Below are 22,769 nucleotides of genomic sequence, written 5' to 3'. Positions count from 1 at the left end.
TTTATTATTGAAACCAACTACCTTATTAAAATAAATTATAAGTTTCTAGGAAGTTCATTAAATTACACAAATATTGGAAAGAAAAAATTGTATGAGTGTTTTCGCCAGATTTTTGTAATCATTCATTTTAATTCAGAATTATTACGAAGAGCATTACATAAAAATGAAATACATTATTACATGTTAGTTTACAATTTGTCAGGCCTAAAAATATAAAAAGGATGTTTATCAATGGTCTGAGGCCTTCTTGTTTTTTAATCTCCTTCCTCTTATATTATTATTTTCTAGTTTTTTTAAATATGTTTTTAGATTTTGTTTCTCCTTTATTTGAGTTTATTTGTACAAATATTATTCCAGCTGCTACTCTTGATTGTAGATCTGATTGACTCATGTCATGGGCCCATTCCACTCTACCCCATCGGCCAGCCTAATAAATTAACATAAATATATAAAATAAGAAATGTACAAATGCACTATAATTTAGGCTACTTCCTTTCTTTAATGTAAATATTAAAGTTGTGGAGAGTATATAGGCACTGCAGCCTGAAACCTCCTTTTGTATATATATTTGTACAACTGTTTTTAAATTGTAAATAAACTTTGCAATTTCAATTTCTTTAATTTCATTATTCTTCAAAAATGAACTTTTTTTCTGTGAAAAGTGACGAAAATGAAGGACAAATGTTCAAAAGTGGTTAATCACCACTCAAAGTGATTTTGTTATAATAATAAGCGCTGTTATGTTCTTTTCACACTATCCCAAGTGTATCGATTGCTTTCTACGTTTAATATTCCGAACCTAATAATTTGATCATTGATGTATTTTTTCTTAAAATAATAAAAAGATAATGTGTAAAAAAAATTACAATTTGGGTAAACAGAAGCACTTAGCAAAACTTGCACACGTAGTTTATAAGGTCAAACAACGTTCTACAGAAACTTCTTTTGGGTGAAACAGATTTTGACAAAATAAAATAAATGTATTACCTGATATTCCTCTTCTAATCTCGAAAGTAAAACAGCTTTATCAACAGTAATTCTCCTTTCAACACAGCAAAGAGTCAATAATATAGACTTTAAAGATTCAACTGCCAAATTAAAACCTAAAACACAAAGAATTCCAAGTTATAGTTGAATCAATGACATTATGAGAAATCATGGCTGTCATTAATATAATTCACTATATTCCTGATAGCTTTGGAATTTTAAGATTCTTAACTCAATGATTGATTGTAATTGCAGAAACTGACAAGATTTAAACTGAGCTAATCACTAAAAACTTTCCCAATTAATTTCATACGGAAATATAAAAAATTATTCTACAATAGTTTCCATGAATTTAGGATGTTTGTTCAGTATTAGGAAACTTTTCAGCCACTTTTGCGAAAATGTTGAAATCCATTTATTATTCAAGATTTATTATAAATGATCTATCGACTAGAAAAATTAGAACAAATTCCTAAAATAAATTACAGAATGCTACACTAGTCAAACGTTTTCTTTTTATAAGAAAGTAAAAAAACACAGAGATTGAGCCATACTAACATTAAAAAAGTTTAATCATCATCATCATTATTTGAGAATGTATGAAATCAAATAGTAAGAGTAAACGTAATATATATTGGGTTTGAGAGCTAATTAAAAATACTAACCATGAATAGCTTTGATATTGTAAGACAATAAATGTTTTCGTATGATATCTCTCGTTTCATTGGAAACAACTGGACCAGTCAGATCTGTCGTTGGGCCAATATCAACGTCATATTTTTTGCAGAACCAAGAAATAACCGGATCCCATTCTCGTTGTTGAAGGGTAAAAACATCTTCGCTCTATCATATTCACAACATCTATCATTAAAGAAAAATTAACTTAAATAAATTCAAGTTTATCAAGTAAAAGTTATTTTTACAAAAACTTTACTGCAGAAGATTCAATTTTTCTTCAACTGAAATGCAATTCCATTTTCGTTTTTAAGATGAGTTTTATTTTTGGTTAGTTACTATATAAACAAAGAAACAATCTAAGTAGGTTTTGTAATTTTTATCTATCAAGGAAATGTTACATTCACAAACCTTAAAAATTACTTTTTATACACATTCGCAAATAATAAAAATTACTGAAATAAAAATAATCATAGGGAAGTACATATTTCGAAAAAACTGCAGAAAACAAAACTAAATACGTAAGTAAATTCGGTAGTCAGGATGCTACAATAAAACCGCAATGAGTTTAACACAGAACATTTTTCTCTCCTGGATTATGAACTCACAAAATGCACTCATGGACGAAGAGGCTAACGTGTTACAAATTCATTTTCAAACTTAAGATTAGATGCATAAAATACTCCCCAATTCACCTCTCTAATGGCTTTTAGCGGGAACATTCGAATGAGATAATTAGGCTATTTCAAAAGTATATTTAATTGACTATGTAGGTGCATAGACCCGAAAATATACAAAAAAAATTCAAAACAGATTCGTAAAAAAAAAAATCACTTCTAGCATGAGATGTTGATCAGCACTTTGAACTGTTAAATAACCCTTAATAAGAGTAGGTGCAAACCATGAATAAAGCAGATAAAAGTGCAGAACGTCACAAAGTCCAATAAAATTCTTGGGTACTCTAGGACTTCTAGAAAAGAGAACCATGGTTAGTATAGTTGGACCATTTAAATCAATCCTAGAAAGGAATGCCTTTTAGTTTGAGATGCTGAAGTTATGCAGTTAATAAAAAATACTTCAAAATTAATTTAAAAGAAAATCAATAAAGGGTTAATTTTCGCACCATTTTAGACACCATAGAACAGCCTCCAAAAAAATGTTAAAAAATGCATTGTTTTTATAAAGGTTTGACTGATTTAGCAAGGCTAAAGATTAGTTTCATGTTATTCGCCACTGAAGGAAAAGACATCAAGTGCGACCAGATAATTAACAAGTTTTATACTCACATGAGAATAATACAATACAGTATCTGTTTCTAGATAGTTTACAAGTTTCTCTACTGCTTCTTCTTTTACAACATTATTCGGATTTTCTAACGCTGTGTTACATAAGGCGGTCTGAAATATACAAAAAATAGGCTTAAACTAAAAGAAAAAGATGTTTTGCGGCAATGCCAGTGAAAGTCTAGACTTTAAGAATATCGATATGAAAATACGAGTAGTTCCAGCTTTGAAGAAGCAAATTTCTGAAACAAATCCCTGATTTAACTTATAGCACTCCAGCTACTTCGAAAAAGCTAATGATATGGTTTTCTAAGAATTAAAATAATGCTTTTACCAAGTGCATTGAACTTAATTGGATTTCCTCTCTTTGAGCTTCCCACTCCGTTGCAACCATTAATGCTAATACTTCATTGTCTAGCTTCATTACATTTCCTTTCGGTGTTTTAAGCTTTCTATGATCCAGAGTTATCTCATACAAGCCATCGCAATAAAGTATTTCAGCATTCTTGTAGAATCTTTTCGGCGCATCTATAATTGAAATTTCATTAAAGTACTTTTGAATTACCTATTCTCGGTAAGTAAAAATTAGAGTGAAAACAATAATCAATGTAATAATTTTCAAAAAGAAAAAAGGAACCATTCTAACCATTGAGGATCACCTCAATTCTAGAGAGAAACTCACTTGTTTACACTCCATGAGTAATCTTTGTAGTACGTCGATCTTTATTACAAAGAGCTCTACAGATAAATTTTAACAAAAACATATCTAATGAAATGAACGTACTTGCGTAGTTCCGAAAAACAGGAATTTTTGTTTTCGTTTCATTTTTTACTCTTAAGTCACAAATCCTTTGAAGCCAAGTATTTCTAAGAGTTCCCTTAAATAAATTAAAATGACTCATTTTCAAAAGTATTAGGTATTAGGTAACCTTCCTCCAATTTTTACCAGTTTGTGTTGTCATGCCAAGTAAACTGAAATCAGATTACTGTTTTTACAAGCCATTCTAGGTTTAAAATGACTGAACTAAACTATTGTTTGACTTCTATCCATTTTAATCTAAGATTTTTTTCCTTAGATTGTAATTATTAATTAATTTTTGAACAAATTCAGAACCTGAATTTATTAAATATAGAACATGTGCATATTTTATTAAAACTTTAAATTAAAAAGAGATTTTGATTTAAATTGATTTATCTACAAGTCTTTAGTTTTATTACATTAATGAATTAATCTTAATTAATTGAAATGTGAGCAACACTGATACTACTTCAAGTTACCGCCTGGACTAAAGAGGGAGGTTGAAGAGAGGCGCACTTGTTCAAGTTTTGTGTTTAGTGTACTGTTTATGTGATGTGTTAAATAACCATCAGTGTTGCAGTGTGTGTAACATCCGTGAGTAGTATTTGCTTTCAATTTAAGTTATTTAACCGCTATCTTTCTAAGAGGGATAGGTGAAACCGTTGTGTTCAGTTAGGAGTAGTGTTAAAAGTTTAGTAAATTTACGTTGCTTATGAGTCAGATGAGATTTCTAATTGCACAATAATGAATGTACAAAGTATGATATGATTTTAACCATCAATGTGGCACACTACTAAAGATTCGGTTTAGCATTATCATTTTATTTTGTTTTAGAGTTAAAGAAAAAGAAAGAAAAGGCGCTTTCCGAGGGAAATTTAAATCACTTATTTTATGTATGTAAAGAACTAGCGGAGTTATATTTTAGCCAGGAAATGTTTGCAGAAGCTCTTCAGGAGTATAAGGTTTATAATTTTATTTTGGATGTAAGTTTCTTTTTGCAATTTTATTTTTAATTTATCTTATGTATATTTCCTACAGGAAATGGAACGCGTCTCCGACACAAATAACAATAAAATGGATGTCGCTCGATGTAATCGAATGATAGGAGAAGTGTACTGTGAAATGAGTGATTTTGATAAAGCATTAAAACATCAGAAAAAACATCTAAGTAAATATTGTTATTTTTATTTAATTTATATAACATTTATGTATCTATTTTTATTTAATGTATGTGAAAAAGAAGCTTACTTTTGGTTAATTCAATAATTAAAACCCTCTTGGTTGACAGAAATTTCTTGTGAAGAAGATGATAAAGTAGAACAACAGAGAGCTCTTGCTACAATTGGAAGGACGTATTTTCTTCATGCCGAGAGCTGCTCTGAGTTACTTGCTTCTTCAAAAAGTGCATCGCTTTCAGAGGCTAAAAAACATTTCTTTCAGAGTCTCTCCATATGTGAGCAGTAAGTATTTGATCCGGAAGTTTTATTTATCATACTTTGAGTTTTTGAATTCTTGTCTTTGAAAAATTCGGATTTGGGTATACAAAACTATCTACTAGATTGGTTTTAATTTTATCTAGCCCACAGATATCGCGATCCGTTCAAAAGTCTCATTTGCTGTCTCTCAGCAAAAAACAAGAATGTTTTTCCTCTTGTGTTCCGCAAGGTTCCTTTCTGTTCTAATTTTTTAATAATGACTTCATATTTCACTTCTATTATTGCTGGTTGTGAAATAAGTTTTTGCTCTATAGATTTTTTCTTTGGTTTTCTTCTTCAAAATAGCTCAGTTTATTAAAATTTTCTTAAATGTATATAAGTTAAAATTGGTATCTTTTATAATGGTAAAATACACTTATTTAACGCCGAGATATACTTATATTCTTCATAAAACAACCTCATAGGATGTCCCATCACTTGTACTTTCTCAACTCAACAAATCAGATAATATTTAACAAAAGCCAAGAAAGCCTGCAAAACATTGACATCAACTTTACTGGTTTACACAGACTAATGGACTAAGAAATAAATTACGATTTATTCCACATTAAATTGACGGAAATAAAAAGTATTTTACGTCAATGGTGCTGATATCAGAAATTCACTATTTAGATTTCGTAAATTATGCCTTGTGTGTGAATATTTTAAAATTGTAATTGTGTATTATCTATAAAAAAGTAACTGATGAATTTGAAGTTTAGTCAGTAAAAAATCTGGTGTGAACATCAAGTGACTTTTTCTTACTACTATTTTCTTCAAATTTAAAAATTAAGTATTTAGATACTTTAGAGGGCAGCCTAACCACCCCTTCCAAAAAGTGCCGTCAATCGAATTTTCCTGGAATCTAAAATTAGAAAATCTCCCAATTGCGATATTTTTCCTTTACGAAGAATTTATTTTTTCTTAATTTTGTAATTAATTTGTAATAGTGCATAGTTCAAAATTGATTGCTCTTGTAATTTTTCCAGACTAGGTGATAACGCTGTAGGAATGAAACAAAGGATGGAAATGCGCCTACGACTTTTTTTGAATCTCGGTTTAGTGCTGGAAAGCCAAGGGCAGTTGGATCAGGCTGTTGAACATTTATCTAAAGTAAATAATTGTCTAAAAAAATCATTTTCTTTAAAAAATTTTCTTTTTTATAAAAATATTTGGTAAATTTTATATTTAGATTAATGGAAAGATTTTTGGGTAAATAATACGTAAGTTAGAATATCATTAAATTAATTTCAGAATATCATTAAATTAGTTTCAGTAAATGGCAAAATTTGAAAAATAGTTATAAACGCTACCCAGTTTTACATTTTTGTGAAATTAGCACACCTCTTTGAAGCTGTGCATTTCGTTAACATTGTTGATTATTTTCTTTTTAAGAGAGGAAGTAATCTCATCTGTTGGAATTAAGTGATATATTTATTTAATAAGGGCACTGTTTATCGATCTAAAATCATTTTTCAGGCAATTATGATTTCAAAAAAATTAGAATTTTGGGAAGAATTAATGAGAACATATTCTGCTTTGGGTAGTGTTTATCAAAAAAAACATGCAAGCAGTCTTGCCCTGTCTACATTTGACCAAGCAATTACTGTGGCGGAAAGGCTTAGCGACAAGGCTCAACATATTGCTACAATTCTAATTCTGAAAGCTGAGGTGAGAAACAGTTTATTTCCCTAAAAATTTATGACAAATCTAGGCTATAAATAGTACATTTGTATTATTTAAGCAAGTTGTGTTTCATGTGGATAGCGTTAAAGAATAATACATTCTAAATGAATTAAATGTTATTTAGAATAATGATTCAGTTTAGCGAGGAATCGGTCCAGAACAAAAAACAATTCCGTCTTTTTGCCGACGTATCGCAAATTTATTGCTTTCTTCAGGGCGAGTAAGCTGAGTTACAAAAAACTGTAATAAAAAGGGAAAAAGATGGAGTTGGTTTTTTTTTTTTGGGGCCGATTCCTGTTATAATTGAATCCTTAATATAAATATTTTACGGTCACTAAAAGGTAATACAGATTCAGATGTTATTTAATAGAATAACTTAATTATGTCTTATACAGGTTTTACTAGAGTTACCGGATTTTCTTGGAGCGCGACAAGCATTATTTCGGGCTTACAGGCTAAATATTTCTAGTAACAAGAGTGATAAAATGGAAATCGAAAAAAAACTTAGAATTGGTATACCTTCATTTGATCTATTAAAATGTTTTTTCTTTTTTTGAGATATGTATCTAAAATAATTTCTGATGATTAAAAAGGTAATACTAAAGTTTGAAAATATTTCTAGTTGCAGCAATGTGCGAAACTGAACAGGCCCTTACAAATCTGGCGCCAGATGGTGATTACATGGAAAGAAAAAAATTGTATGAAGATCTTGGTGACATGGCTTCAGAAATTGCTAGTTATACAACTGCATTGACTTATTATCATCTCATGTTGGAGGTAATAAATTTGGCAATTAATTGCTATTAAACATTTTATGAAATTTACTTAACTGTTTTATTAACAATGTTCCCGTTTAGTGCGTTGAGAAATGTGGTAAGAAAAGAGAAGCTTTGATTGAGTGCTATGTGTCACTAGCCCAAACTTACAAAGATAACAAACAGTATGGTAAGGCGCTAGAATATTTCAAAAAAGAACTTGAGCTTGAAGAAGAGAATCCCTCTGAGGTAAGAAATCCTCTTAATTATAAACTGAGGGAAGTTTAGTTTCAATTCACATGTTGCCCTTATGAGCGTGGCTAGTGTGGCAGGGGGCAAGGGATTTATAAAACTGAATTTCACCATCTAATAAATTTGTAATATTACATTAAGCTTTGTGAGTGTATAATTTAAAAATGAAAATCTACAAATCACTTTCATATCAGTTGAGCAAAAACTTTATTTCTTAATTTTGTAGGGTTATATTTCTAAGCTGCTAATAATTTTTTTTTTTTCTTATAATAAACAAATTAAGTCCTTGAAACATTTATTGGTAACCTAAATAGTTCTCATACCTTACAGACAATCCATCACCGGTAGTCAATAGAGAGTGCTAGAAAAAGGAAACTTGAAAGTAGTCAGCTGGATTCAAGAGATCTTCCTCCTGAGTCCCATTAAGGACTTAGCTTATTAATAAGGACTGCATGTCCAAAAACTTAAGTTTAGACAATATAGTAGTTTAAATCTACTTCGATAAATGTTTATTTCTGTTAGAACTTAGCACAGAACCCTTAAAAAAAGGCAAATACACTTCTAACTGATCTTTAAAGACGCCTCATTTTGTATTTAGACTTACTACAGCTATCTTAGAAGTTTATGATTCTGCCACTAAAATATAGTGTAAAGGAGCAAAATAATCTTTGTTAGTTGGGGCTTATCGTCCAGCTATCAAATTAGGATCTGTGTACGTGACAGCAGAAGCCCTCAAATAAGTCCACGCTCATGACCATTACCAAATACCTGCATCCCAGAACATGATGCCTGTGACATTATTCACAAGATATCCTATGCAAGTTAACATGGAAAAGATTCTGTTACTTTCCAGCGATGCTGGATTTAATTAGCATGCTAGTCTTACGACACATTATTGTCCCCTCGCACCCAGTTTTTTCGTTAAAAAAAAATACTATACACGCTATTAGAAATTTTTAATGGAATGTGTTACTTTCATTAGGCTTGTAAAACAAACATGAACATTGCCGAATTATTTAATTTGATTGGAGATACAGAAAAAATGGTTGAATACTATGAAAAAGCAAAAATTAGTTCGGAATCAGCAGGCAGCGATAAACTGAAAAAAATAGTTTTGCAATGTGCTTTTAATGCTTTAACAGATGCAAAATGTTTTACAAAAGCAAGTGAGTAAAATTTTTTATCATTCTTGTTGTTTTATTTTATTTTTTTAAGAATAACAAATTTTAAATGGAGAGAGGTCAACTATTTAATTCTTCTTTTTTTATTATTATTATTTTATTATGCGGAGAGTGCACAAAACAAATTTTGCTGATTATTCATGACATTGATTTTTTTTTTTAAATCAGCGGAAATTCAGAGAGAACTAGTCAATTTTACCTATCTGGATGTCTCAGAATCAGATTCTGAAGATGAAGAAAGAAAACAGTATGGCTTGCACATAGATCTTGATGACTTATCAGGTATTTTTAATAACAATATTAATTTGAATTCTTCTTCTTTAACCATTTCTTTTATTTTTATTTGCATGTCTACATACTCTACCTTTGGGAGAAACAAATTAGTTGAACAAATTGTTGAGTACAAGTATTTTTGGAGTAAATATTAAATTTTTTTGCTTATTTCATGCTCTTGAATTGTTGCTTGTCAACACACAAATGAACTACATACTTAATTACTTGTATTACGATTATATTTCACATAAAAACAATCAGCGGGACTGAGTTACAGTTTAAATCTCTCTTGAACACTGAAGCTCGAAAAACTGCTAGCAAAAGTTTTCACTTCTCTTTTTCCTGATCTTTTTCCTACCTAAAACGGTTCGATAGGCGACTCTTGCGCCTGCTGTGAGTTATTGGTGGTTCTGGCGGAATTAGTTCTGTACTGGTGTCTCTTTTGTTTGTTATCCGTTCATCATAGGTACGTGAATGGTATTTTGAGTCTGTTGATATATGACCGGTTATATTAGGAAAGCAGGTTTCAAGCTGTCAACTGAATTTCAAAGCTAGTCTTTAGGGTAGAACTATAATCGCCTGATTGGCTTGGTACGGGACTTCTGAGGATTGCTGCTGAGGTTTCTTTACTGCATTACTCTTAACAAACACGTATGAGATGCATGGTATAAGTAAAACTTACGTGGGACCGATTTCATAAAGTTTATTCGGCGAGGTATTTTTATTCAATCAAGTCGAAGATTTGCCTAAATAGACTTTTTATGCTACATTATAGGTACTCTCTGTAGGCCAAAGAGAACTTGAAGGGAGTTGGTGATGGCAATGACGGAGAGAGAAGTGTACATTGTAACCGATAACTTCTCTCCTTTTCTAAAGAAGTTCCTATTGACGAGCAAAATGATTCAATCAAAAAATTGTTCTTCCAAGATGTCTTTCTGCTTATGCTTTAAAACCTACTTATCACACTTTAGGGCCTGACGATTAATAATTAGGTTGTGATGCAATTACTTTGTTCTTTTTTTATTATTATAAAAAACAAGTAATGCGTTTGGCACCTCGATAGCCGAGCTGAGTTAGAAGCGCGGACCGCATATTTCTGATTTAGTATTGGGTTCGATACGCTGGTCTTGACCAGCTAAAAGAAATGATCTAAAAGGAAGTTGTCATGAAATATGTTAGTTATCCCTTTCTCTTCATATCCATAGTTGGACGTAAAGCTCGGCTGAAATTATTATTACAGTCTATTGTCAATTAAACGTATCTCAGTTTAAAAGGTCATTTTCTGTGACAGATATAGATGGGGCTGTGAATGATGAGGATGAAAAGCGTAAAATTACAAGAACAAGAGTAAAGCCCAAGACTAATTTACAGAAAAGAAATGAAAAAGGTGAAACTCCGCTACATCTAGCTGCTATTTCCGGAAATGCAACGCTTGTAGGAAAACTTATTGATCAGGTAATGATGAAAATAATTGTTATTTATTAATAAAATGACAGCTGTAAATTGTAAAACGCGTTACACTATCGGCAGATGGCTTTGTGTGGATGGATTCGTGTGGAATATTCCAAAAGCAAGACGGAAAGTTAAACTGGGAATAGAAGTGAATATACAAATTTGATAAAAACTTTAAAGAAAGATTTTTTTAAAGAACTTTTCTTACACTCTGCTTGTATAGTAATCTCTCTAATTAATCTCTCTACAAACGTAGTAGCGCCATTTACCTTCTCATAACTGCTACTTTTATTCGAAACGTTTTTTCAAGAAATTATTTGTGAAGATTTCTGTGGGACGGCAACTCATTTTTTAAAAACATCTCTCCAGTGATTTTTATATTTCCGCTTCTACACAATTTCAAGTTATAATGAAAGTATTGCCGATTGTAAATGTTAAGGAAATCCTTAAACTGGATGTGCGAGAATACATAAAGTTTACAGAATAGACTTTTATGGTTTGGAATTTTTTGACAAATTCCATTTCTGATGTTAGAAAGAAATTCAACGAAATTTCTATTAAAACTGTCCGCTAGGACAGTTGTATAAGAGTTGATCGTCAAAAAGTGCAAGAAAATGCGTAACGTTAAAATACACCCAACTTTGATAAATTTTTTCTTTTTTCTAGAAAAATATAAAATTCCCAAATTTTCTGTATAATATAATACTTCTCGACGTTGTACATTAAATTCGAGAAAGGTTAGCCCCATGTACATAAGGTCCCCTAAATAAATTATTTTAGCTAATAACTCTGTAAATCTTAGCCGACCGATATTGATAAAATTTGACAGGATAAAAGGGTTAGGGCTCCCCTACGCAATATTAAAGCGATGTTCTGCTCTTACACCGATTAAGGGGAAGTGTGACAATTGTTTCAAATTATCGACTCATGTACCGATTTTCAGGAATAAATTAGAATCGAAATTCTGTATAGATTTGCACTTTAGAGGTCTCGTCGATATGCTTCATAAGGAGGGGAGTTTGCCCTACGCAAGCAAGACCCTCTCTGTAACAATTATTGCATTACTAATATTTCTAAAACGCCTAGTCCGATTTTGATAAAATTTAACACGAAGAAGTGGTTTAAACTTCCAAACGTGACTATAAAGTGTCACCATGCTCTTACACCTACCTATTTACAGTTTAATTTCTCTTTCTCCTTTAGGTAGAAATACTGTAATCGCAGTTTAATTTTTCTACTTCTCTTAAGAGAAAATACTGTATTCGCGGTTCGATTTTACTACTTACGAACAAATACCTTCTCATTTTATTCAAAACGTTTTCTCAAAAAACTTGCTCTTGAGGATTCTTTAGGGGCTGCAAATATAAGCATTCTTTAAAAAGGTCACTCCAGATAAAGGTATAAGGGTTAATCAACCATTATACTTATCTTTTTAAACTGTAAGTTTTTGTTAAAGAGATAGTTATTGAGATATACAATAGAAGGATAAATTTTATTGGTTTATCAAGTCCTACAAATTAAAACCTTTGAATCTGTTTTCGTATTGTTCAGATATCAATGAATTCACTATCGAATTGAAGAGAAAAGTTTATTTTATAACGGGTATTGCTTGCACGGTTTTAGTGAGAATAGATTTAGAATGTTAAATTATGCATGTTATCAAATTCGTTCAAATTTCAAACCTTTGTATCTCTCTTTGTATTGTTCAGATTTCAATGAACTTTTTCCGAATTATAGAAAGAAGTTAGCTTTACAACTGGTATAAATTGCAACGTTTTAGTGGCAATAGATAATGGGATATCGAAGGTTATGTTTTGGAGGTTTTCAAATTCGTTCAAATTGCAAACGTTCATACCTTTTTTCGTAGCGTTCAGATTTCAATGGATTCTTTACTCTAATTCTCTATAAATGTAAAAAACATAATATTTTTTTTTAAAGAATATTTATATTAATTGAATAGCAGTAGTAAAAATGAGCAAATTTATCGTATAAGTAAGTGAATTGGAATGAGAAAGAGGTGTTAAGTTTTTTATAAAACGACACCACTAAAACGTATTTAAAACGAAGGTATAAAATATGTTCCAGACTGCGTGAAATAATACCTACGTTTATTACAGGGACACAGTGTTGATGTAAAAGATTTCAGTGGGTGGACTCCACTTCATGAAGCCTGCAATCATGGCCACAGAGATGTTGCAGAAGTATTACTTTCTAAGGGAGCTGCCGTGAATGATCGTGGTGGACCGCATTGCGATGGTTTTACACCGTTACTAGATGCTGCATCTAACGGAAGTTTGGATTGCATGGAATTGTTGTTAAGCTATGGAGCTTCACCTTTAATGAGAACTAACAGTGTAAGAAATTGTATTAAATAAAAAAAAAATTTTTAGCAGTAGTTTGTAAAGCTTTTTCTGTAGTTGGTCAAAGAAAAAAAAAATTAAAAATTTTGAGGCACTTTTGTATTTCAGTACTATGGGTACTAAAATAACAATCAAGCAAGATCACAATCCTGGCTCTTGGAAAGTAAGGCAGAATACTTTAGGAATTTCGGGAAGTTCCTCTCAAAAAACATTATTTTTTCACGATTGTTTGTGGATCTTGTTGTCCTTAGATTGCATCACGTTCAAGCTGGGTCAGAACCCAGGTTTTACATTTGTGCCAAAAACTGTTTCGCACTAATTTGATTATAAAGTTCATATCTTTTGCAAAAATTTCTGTCTCTCATAAAACCGCTGACTCAATTGAAGTATGTGAGCCCATTTAGGCAGAAGGATGAAGGATAAAAACTGCTTATTGATGATAATTACTGACAGATATTTAAGTTGTCCTTTTAATTTAGAAAATTTTATTATAGGAATAATATTTATAGAGTGAAAATATGTCAATCCAATTTGATTTGTAATTTTTTGTAACATTTTTTTAGGGAGAAAGCGTTTTGGATTGCCTAGAATCTTGGAGAAATAGGAGATTGAGCGAATTAGGAAGCGATTTAGATGAGTGTACTCTTGCCCAATATCTATCCATTTATAAGAAAATACAGCAAATTTTGGAGAAAGGTAAGTTGGTTTATAGTTGGTAGAATGTATTTCTTAATATTATTTCCAAATCTTGTTAAAATTTATATTATTATCTTTTGTTATATTTAGCGGGACAGAAGATTTCAAATAAAGAATCATTATGCTCCGAGGACTCTTCTATCAAAGAAGGAAGGCATTCTATGAGATCAGAGCATTCTGTAAAACATTCAGGTACCCCAGTACAATGCACTTTTTATCAAGTAAAAATTCAAGTAAACTCGTAACATTGGTCCAGATTTTCAGGATTGTTATTTTGTATGAACTTTACTTTTATTAACCGAAAGTTATCGTTTTATTTTTACTTAATTTTCTCATTTATTCAAACCACAGTAATCAAACCGTATAATGGTTAAAAAAAATCATCGCTTTCAGGTGAAATGTACTAAAAGTATAAAATAATAATAATAATTTATGTTCTGTACGGTTGCAGCACCCGCACAAAGAAGAAAGAGTAAAGATAACATAAATTCTTCTAGACTTAATCCAGTTGAGGATGCGGCAGATGAGTATGAAAATGCTATGAAAGCTCTGAGGTTCAAACATCAACATATAGTAAGAATCTAATTAAGTTTTACTTGTTTTTACCTTCAGAAAAAATCATTTCTGTTCCCTATGAACCCTGTTTGCTCCATATGAATAATTGACAATTTTTGTTGTTGCCCGTAATTTCTATTTTTATCAAGAAAACACAAAGGGAATCAAATACAAAAGTCTAATCTAATCTAATCTAAATACAAAAGTAAAAAATATCTGAACGATTCGGTTTGCGCCTGTAACCCCTGCTCGGCCATCGTTGCATCCAACGCTTTACTTTAGGGTTAAAATTTTTTTTTTTTGTACAATTAATTGTCTGGAACATTTGGTTTCAATTATATAGTTGCTAAATTTGATTTGCTAAAGTTTAGAGCTTGACACTCAAAACCAATTTTTCTAAATTCTTATTTTTACGTCCGCTTACTCCATTGATTACTCTGTTAACCTTACTTAATAAGTTTTTTTTTATTCTTGAGAAGTTTTAGTTTATTGAAAATAGGTTTTGAGAAATAAATAAAATCAAACAAATTTTAAGAGCGTCATCCATATTTCTGTGGTTATTTACACACATCTTATTGATGTCCTCTGAGAAAGCGAAATAAGTGAGATAATTTTGGCATTGAATTTGAGTACATTATTAATATTTAATTATGTGTACTTTAGGTGAGTCCCATGGCAAAACCTGCTCCAATTCCAGCTTTACTTCCATCCGATGAATGTGTTGGGGACAATTGGCTGGAGGAAGATTTTGATTTAATTCGTCCAAATAAGAAAAGGCGTGTTTGTGAGTTTGGAGGAGGGCAACCTCAGAGAAGAAGAAGTCGTAGTGCTACTGGAGGTGGATTGTCGGAGCAGTTTTCTAGGTCAAACCCTTCACCAACTCCTTCAGAAGATGGCAGTGTGGCGGTAGTAGCACAATTTTCACTTTTTTTTTTTTCAATCTCTTGGAATAAAAACGAATGAAACAATTTTTTCAAAACAATGTTGCTGATTATCTATTAAATTATTTCTTTTTTTTCTTGCAGAACTCGACCGATTCTGAAGATATTAATGTGATGCTGACTGCTTTTAAAAATACTGATGGACCTGCTCAGAGTACATCTGCTCCGGAAGAAAGCAAAGACTCGCCCTCTACATCAGGGGTTTTCAGCAATAAGTAATTATTTTATTTATTATCCTACTTAATTTTTATCCTTTGTGTAATAATAATTAAATTGTAATATAATTTAAATTTATTTCTTAGATTAAAGGAAATGAATGCTGTAAGAAGAAAACAGATTTCTCTGATGGCCACGGGAGTAACAAAAGAGAAAGTAGTAAAGACTTCTCAGACGTCTGAACTATCTTTACCGGATCTAAATCCAACGTTATCATGCCAACAATATGTAAGTTAAAAAAAGACTTTTTTAAAGTGCTGATTATAATAAGCTATTGTAAAGCTAATTTTTATATTCAATAATGAAACATTTCTGAAATTGGCCCAACCTGTTCATAGTTTCTTTATACTAAATTCTTCGTTGACTGAACTTCACAAATTAAATTTTTCTTTAGTCTATATTTTTTGCTTACAATTTTTTTAGTGTTTTTCCATTGAAAATCTATTTTAACAGTTTTTGAATACTCTGTTCTAGCATTAAGCTACTCTCTAGAGCAGTTGTCGGCAACCTATGATCCGCGGGTCACCTAGTGACTCGCTGGGAAAATTTTAGTGACCCAGAACACAATTCTCAATTACGACGAATTCGTTAGGTATTCTTGCCAACGAATTAAAGTTAAATTTATTTATTGATGTGTTGCAAAATGTGATGAAATTCTATTATTACGTGCGAGTACACGTTTAAACATGTACTTTTCTGCTAAAATTTTATGATTTCTTTCAAGTTATAATTTGGGATTTGATGATAATAAATTCGTTATTATCTATTTAAGGTATATTGGATTATCCCATCTGTAATGTTTTTTTATTTTCTGTACTCTGAGATAATATGTAATCTAAAATAGAAGTGATGTGGGCCACCATCAACATTTTTTGTGAAAAAAATGACCCACTTGTAAGAAACGTTGCTGTCCACTGCTCTAGAGTGACACAAATTTAAGACCTACAAATCCAAGGCTAATATCGCGGCATTCTTGAAGGTTCTGTTCTTGATGCGGGTTTTCATCGCTTCTTCTACTGTTTTACTACTAGTTTTTACATGAGACTTCAAAATCTTTGCTATTAATTAGGGGTTTTTGTCATTACGTGGTGTAGCCTGAACAAAATTAAGTTTTATAAAAATTACAATATGAACTGAAAACTTGAATTATTTCCAGATTAAGAATGTTTTACTTAATTATTATTGCTTTTTAGCTTATAATTCTGTTCATTACATTTGTTTTGTTGCCTTGACATAAACTGATAATAAACAAACGCCGCATGTTTACGACGAAACCTTTCTCTATGTAGAGAGACGAAGTAATTATTTTAAATTAAAAAGTAGGATGATTTTATAGTCCTTTATAGAATTATGACTTTATAGAATTATGACTTTATAGAATTATGACTTTATAGAATTTTTTATTTATTCATCGTAAGTTAAACGATTTTTTTTTTTTTTTTAGACATATGTAAAAGTTAGAGTAGAAGGAAAATTATTATTGGTGCCTTTACCTCAGTGTTCTTCTCAGACTCTTACAATTTCTTGGCTTGCTAATGAATTAGCTACCCGATATAGAAGGTATATTGCTACATTCGTTCAATAAAAAAATAAAATAAAATAACTCATCATGAAACTTCTTAAAAGCTTTATATACTACTATTTCAGTTTAGAAGGAATTGAGCCTATTTTAAGAATAGAAACTCAAGATGGTGCTTTACTCGTTGATTCAGATCCCGTAGCATTACTTTTAGGCATGGGGGAACTCAATGGCCGCGTACAATCTTGGAAGTTACCTCCATTAAGTACTATCTACCAAGAAGCGTGCCTTAGTGGAAATACAGGTATTTAATTTTAGTTCTATTATTTATTTGTGTATTTTAATCTTAAAGCGTTTTAACGCCGGATAGAATTCTTTCTTTAAAACAAGTTGGACTCAATCTCGGTACTTCCACATCCGAGTCACAGTCAATCCCTTCCCCATTTCATATCCGTTTAATTAATATTGAGTTTAAGTAGTCATTTCTTTTATTCTTCTCTCAGCATTTTGAATTTGAAATTTTAGTTGCAGAAGGTCAAGTAATAGCTGAATTAGATGCTTGTTTGGCTACAAACAGTGTTAATTTAGATGATCTGTTTCTCGATAATAAACAATTGGGACCAATTTTGAAGGCATTATCATATCATCTTCCATTGCAGGTGCTTTCTTTATCAGGAAATAATATATCGGATGCATATATGAAAGTAAGTTTAAAAACAGTGAGATTCTATATTACAAGAAAACAGTATTTCTTCAATATAGAAATTAGAGAAATAGAATTAGAGAAATTAGAAATAATGTGAGAATTTTATCCGAATTTTTTTTTTTTAGGACGTAGCCAATTGTCTTGTTAAGTTGAGCCAACTTAAATTATTAGATCTTAGTAACATCAACATTTCAGCAAATGGCCTTGCAACTCTTGCAAGAATAATTGTTGACAACAAAGCACTTCAGGTATTATTTTTTTTACCTTCTTTTATGTTATGATTGTCATTATTTCTAAATATTTCGTGCTATTGACTTTAAAGTAAATTAAGCTTTTTCATTTTATATTTTATCTTATGTTTTAAGAGATTAGAAAGTCTTTACCTTGGCTGCAATCCATTATCTGACTGTCTCTCATCATTGGCTGAACTTCTTAACATAATTCCTTCTCTCCGCAAGCTTAGTTTGCCATCTGTCAATTTAACGCCCGAATCGTTTAGATCATGTCCGTATTATTCTCTAGGTATGTACAACTATAAATTTGTTTAAATAAATCATTTCTGTAAAAATTGAATAAAGCCGTTTGCTCTTAATTTCATTTATCTTTCACTCAAAATGTATTGACAGTAAAAAAAAAAATCATAGATCTTTCTCTTGTGTTCGTGAAGTTTTGAGGAAAATGTTTTGTACTTCCAAGTTTAGTTTCTTGTATTATCTGACAGTCTGACAGAGTATTAAAGAAAATAAATTTGTATACTTTTGCAGATTGCCTAGAAAGATTGGATGTAAATTTGAATGAAGTAGGAAGTGAAGGAGTGATTGATTTGTTAGGAAGACTTAATCATCATGCCATTGTCGAATTAAAAATGGCCGGTACAGGAGCTAATACGATCAGAGAAGTGGCTTTTTTTCTTCAGCATTATTCTCCTCCATGCCTTACACTACTAGATCTGTCTTATTGCTCGGCTACTGATTATGATATTGGTGAATTAGTCAAGTTAGTATTTTGATAATTAACCTTATCCTAATAAAGTTTGGTTATTTTATGTTGAATTATTGTATATGCTTTTATTTTATAAATTCAGATCAAATATTAAATTATATTTGTATATGATGTACACATATACTGTAATTGCTCGTTTTCATCTTTATAGAACATGCCGGTACTTCCGGTTTTCGCTAGCCTAATTTTATCGCTCTTCTTTTAGAAAGGGTAGAATTAATTTTTTTAATGAAAGGACAAATTTGTGCATAAGTCATTAAAATGTCCTAATTATAAGTTGTTTATTTAATCATGTAATATTATTTCTTAATCTGTTCTATTTTATTTTAGAGGAATAGAGAACTGTCGGCAGTTGACACAGCTGTGCTTAGATGGAATAGTTGGCATAACCAGTCGCAGTGTTGCACCCTTACTTGGGCTTAGTTCAGTGAGAGAACTAAGCCTTTGCGGATTAGAAGCAAGCCAGCCAATTCAAGTTTCTGATCATCTGTCATCTTTAACCATCGGTTCTTGTGTGGATCAAGCTTGGGTTTCTCAGCGTGGTCCTTTTGGGTTCAACCTTTGTGGGACTGCTGTTCTTCAACGTACCACAACTCATTGATGTCTAAAACTAATGTATGTATTTTATTGACATATTTTTTTCTTTGACCATTACATGATTCGACTTTAATTTTTGAATTAATAAATAAGAGAGAAATTTGAATAATTAAGTGTAAAAAAAATATATATATGCACAGGTATTAATTTGCATTAGCAAAACCCTTTTAATTTTTCAATTTTTAGTTTTCTTTTTCCTTTTTTAACCAAGAAACGTTTCGAGCTCCCCTTTTTTAGAATAACAATTGCCACTTTTTAATTTATTTTTGTACAAATTTAAAATTTTAAGTACTTGTGCTAATTTAAATTTATCTTATTTCTTTATAATAATTTTTAAGATGATTTCAAAAAAAAGAAGCACTTAAGTTGTAAATGTATTTTAAGAATATTAAAACTAATGCTTATATAGAATTTTTTGATTGCTTTTGGAGTTTGGATTATATTAATTCTCTTTTAATTTGAACACACAAAAAAAAATTCTATTAAGTATATTGAGCGGTGCTGATTACTATGAATAAATACTACTGGTTACTGATAATTTTCGAATGCGATATTTTATTTCTTTTTAAGTTTGCAACTTTTTAATTTTTCTTATAATGAGTTTCGGGAGTACTTCGGAAATATTTAGTAAACAGCTGAACTTTAAAATAATCAACATTACCTTTGACAGTATTGTGTCTTTAAAGATAAGCAAACGGTGAAAACCGGCCTGTCTGCAAAAAAGTATTTTTAAATTTTTATGTTGATTGTTTAAACAAGACTATCAATATTCTTACATTAAAAGGCATTAAAAAAAATCTGCAATGTTTCCCAAATACGATTAACTACAAAACTGAGGCCTTGATTACGCAATTTTATTATTGTAACGAATTTTCAGTGCCTTCGTGTTAAAAAGATTTATCTTTAAAATGTATCCATCTCCTTTTTTTATATATATATAAAAAAACGTTAAAAAGTAAATTCTTTTAAGAATTTGTCTACTTACTAATATCTTATATTTTTGATAATTGTTACTTTTCCTCTTCATGATTATTTATTGGTGAAAACATGTAAATCAGGAATTGTATATTTCATTATTTTTATATTGACAGAGCCAAATTATTTTTGTGATTGTGGTTACCAAAGGAATTATAAATAAAACTGTTAACATGCAATTTATTTAAGTAATCAATATCCTTTTCTTCTTCTTTATTTGTTTAGTAATTTACTCTGTACTTTAATCTGTATGTAAATTTGTATGAAACGTAAATATGAGGGATGAAGAAGAAATGGTGTGCGAAGAGAAGATGAAGTGAAATTACCCAGTGATAGGCCACTCTTCAGGATATCGACTTACTCTGAGGCCACTAGCGATTCGGTCGGCATGGGCAGGAATGATAGTGCAGGCGAGAGACTGAACGGATTAGAGCAAGCGGTTTGTAACTTGATCACAAGTTAAGACAAGATATCAATCTTGTCTTGGCGAGTTGATGTACGAATGGGTTGTCGAGGACGTACCTCAACTATCAGTCGGAGTAGTACTGTTTGAAATCTGTACATAGCCTGTATGTTTGTAGGTTTGGCTGAATCCCACCGTGCTATCCGTTAGTCAACAGCGTCTGAGGATGCGTATTGCGCATCAATCGTTTGGAATTCTGTGGGCAGTTTGAAGCGATTATCCTAAAAAGTTTTGCACGTTTCGTCATTGCTAATCTTTTAAGTTTTCTATTTGAGTTTTTAAGTGAAGCGTTTGGTCAGTAAAGATCCCAAAGTTGTGCAATAGATCTGTCAGTACAAGGAAGAGGATTGATATTGAAGAAGTCTGGAGTCCCGCCGAGGTGTAAAAGTGGCATGCTGTCATTTTTGTGAGTTCAGTTTAATTCACCACTACTTTGCCCAAGCTTCTGTTTTATGTATGTGTGTCTGTAACTTACATGAAGCAAATGTAGATTATCTACTTGTAGCTAATAAAGCTGAGTCATCTGCACATGTACAAATTATTGTCGAGATGCATAGGTAAGTCTGATGTGTAAATTGTGTAGAGGACGGGTCCAAGAATACTACCTTGTGGCACCCCTGCCTCCACTAATGAAATAAGAGAGATTGCTGAGTCAGTGTGGTGAAGGAAGGCTCTTTTTTAATCAAACAATAATCCTGGTTGCCAAACATGATCGAAGGCATGGGTTTCGTCTAAAAAGGCCCTTGAATAGTTCTGCTTTCTCTCCAGTGCTGAAGCAATTGCTTCAACCACACGGTGACATTGTTTAACACTACCTATGGTGACCATACTCACATTTAACAATTCAAATATAATATTCAATATAAAAAAAAGTGAGTTTCAGATTTTGGTGGGTGGGATTTCAATAATCCCTAAGAAATCCAAGATTCACTGTCATTCCATTCTTCATCTCAGAAGTCTGGTGTCCTTCCATCTTCCACACAAGTTCTGCTTTGCGTTCCTTTCTCTTCCTCAAGAAATCTATTTCTTCACCACTCTTCATACCACATCGATATACGATTTTAATTTTGTTGAGACTAGGAGTACAAAATGCTATTTCGTATATCTGCCATCTTCGTGAATCTAAATTAAAGAACATGCCCTAGTGAAGAGACTTTTCGGCATTTCTAGTTATACATTTCAAGCGGCAGCGGTCTATTTTCACTTTCTTAGCCTCCAAGATTTTGTGCTTAGAGGGAGTCCACACAAATGATTAAAAAATGGAAATTAATAAAAACAAAATGAGGGGAGCGATTAGCTATACGGTTAGCGTATTGTTATCCCACGCGGAGATCCCGAGTTCGAATCCAGATGCTGGCCTTTAGATTTTCTCTTCCTAGGAGCTTCTTACAGCTCACTGTCTGGTGTTTGAAATATTGTCTGTAACGAGAGAACACTGTCCGGACGCCAGTGCACAGAAACAGGCTCCGGGCGCCAATAACCTCAGATGTGACGCGCCTTAAGTATTAAACAAATAAATAAAAACAATTGAGAACTTACGTAGAATATAAGTTAGCAAAAAATTGTCGTCATTCGACTGTTCGATTAGACTTAAGAATTCGAAGTTTGACTCTTGGATGAACTTCAAGAGTTTTTTTACTCTGAGTCGAATTCTCAGCAAAACACAAAAGTTTGAAAATACTACCCATATTTAAGTACTAGGCGTAGATTTAGCTGACTATGTTTATATTTACCATTTCTTGTTCCTTCAGACTGACGTAGAGACACATGCAATTTAAGTGTTCATTCAGCCTGTAAAGAGGCCTGCGGATCGTCCAGGTGTCCTCCAAATCTTGTAAACTTAGGCGATCAGCCTAAGTATTTTTATGTATAAGTGTACATGAAATGTATTTTTCGTTTCTCTCCGAACTGAAATTCCATT

General features: G+C 31.5%; 2 protein-coding genes and 1 long non-coding RNA gene across 5 annotated transcripts; 1 reads left to right on the top strand and 2 right to left on the bottom strand.

The window, feature by feature from the left end:
* Positions 1-109: 109 nt before the first annotated feature.
* l(2)k14505 (ATP synthase mitochondrial F1 complex assembly factor 2 homolog l(2)k14505) lies at positions 110-3,931 on the bottom strand. The gene is made up of 6 exons (XM_074132287.1): positions 3,730-3,931; positions 3,280-3,473; positions 2,949-3,059; positions 1,653-1,830; positions 988-1,103; positions 110-427 (listed from the first exon to the last, which is right to left on the bottom strand). The coding sequence occupies exons 1-6, from the start codon at positions 3,845-3,847 to the stop codon at positions 278-280; spliced, it is 867 nt and encodes a 288-aa protein (XP_073988388.1). The 5' UTR covers positions 3,848-3,931; the 3' UTR covers positions 110-277.
* A 270-nt stretch (positions 3,932-4,201) lies between these two features.
* On the top strand, positions 4,202-20,487 carry LOC141456357 (tonsoku-like protein). 3 transcript variants are annotated; one of them, XM_074132275.1, is made up of 26 exons: positions 4,202-4,338; positions 4,579-4,706; positions 4,783-4,912; positions 5,033-5,204; positions 6,209-6,332; positions 6,699-6,890; positions 7,301-7,418; positions 7,528-7,682; positions 7,763-7,909; positions 8,895-9,078; positions 9,262-9,375; positions 10,658-10,821; positions 12,936-13,172; positions 13,742-13,874; positions 13,965-14,066; positions 14,326-14,447; positions 15,093-15,335; positions 15,455-15,585; positions 15,673-15,814; positions 17,031-17,146; positions 17,234-17,409; positions 17,631-17,809; positions 17,937-18,059; positions 18,177-18,333; positions 18,576-18,807; positions 19,144-20,487. In XM_074132275.1, exons 2-26 carry the CDS (start codon positions 4,677-4,679, stop codon positions 19,412-19,414), a joined length of 3,894 nt encoding a protein of 1,297 aa, XP_073988376.1. In that variant the 5' UTR covers positions 4,202-4,338; positions 4,579-4,676; the 3' UTR covers positions 19,415-20,487. The 3 variants fall into 3 exon arrangements, with proteins under 3 accessions (XP_073988376.1, XP_073988375.1, XP_073988377.1); XM_074132274.1 differs by having other exon boundaries at positions 4,240-4,501; XM_074132276.1 differs by having other exon boundaries at positions 4,312-4,434.
* LOC141456369 (uncharacterized) lies at positions 19,939-22,723 on the bottom strand. The gene is made up of 2 exons (XR_012459739.1): positions 22,582-22,723; positions 19,939-20,123 (listed from the first exon to the last, which is right to left on the bottom strand). It is a non-coding gene; the product is annotated as an uncharacterized lncRNA (long non-coding RNA).
* Between the last annotated feature and the right edge of the window lie 46 nt (positions 22,724-22,769).

Source organism: Rhodnius prolixus, unplaced genomic scaffold, assembly GCF_049639745.1.
Source record: "Rhodnius prolixus isolate KJV_2025 unplaced genomic scaffold, Rpr scaffold_4, whole genome shotgun sequence".
In the NCBI taxonomy this organism is placed as follows: Eukaryota; Metazoa; Arthropoda; class Insecta; order Hemiptera; family Reduviidae; genus Rhodnius; species Rhodnius prolixus.
The sequence above is the reverse complement of the archived record's forward strand: the minus strand, read 5'-3'. Positions and strand labels throughout refer to the sequence as shown.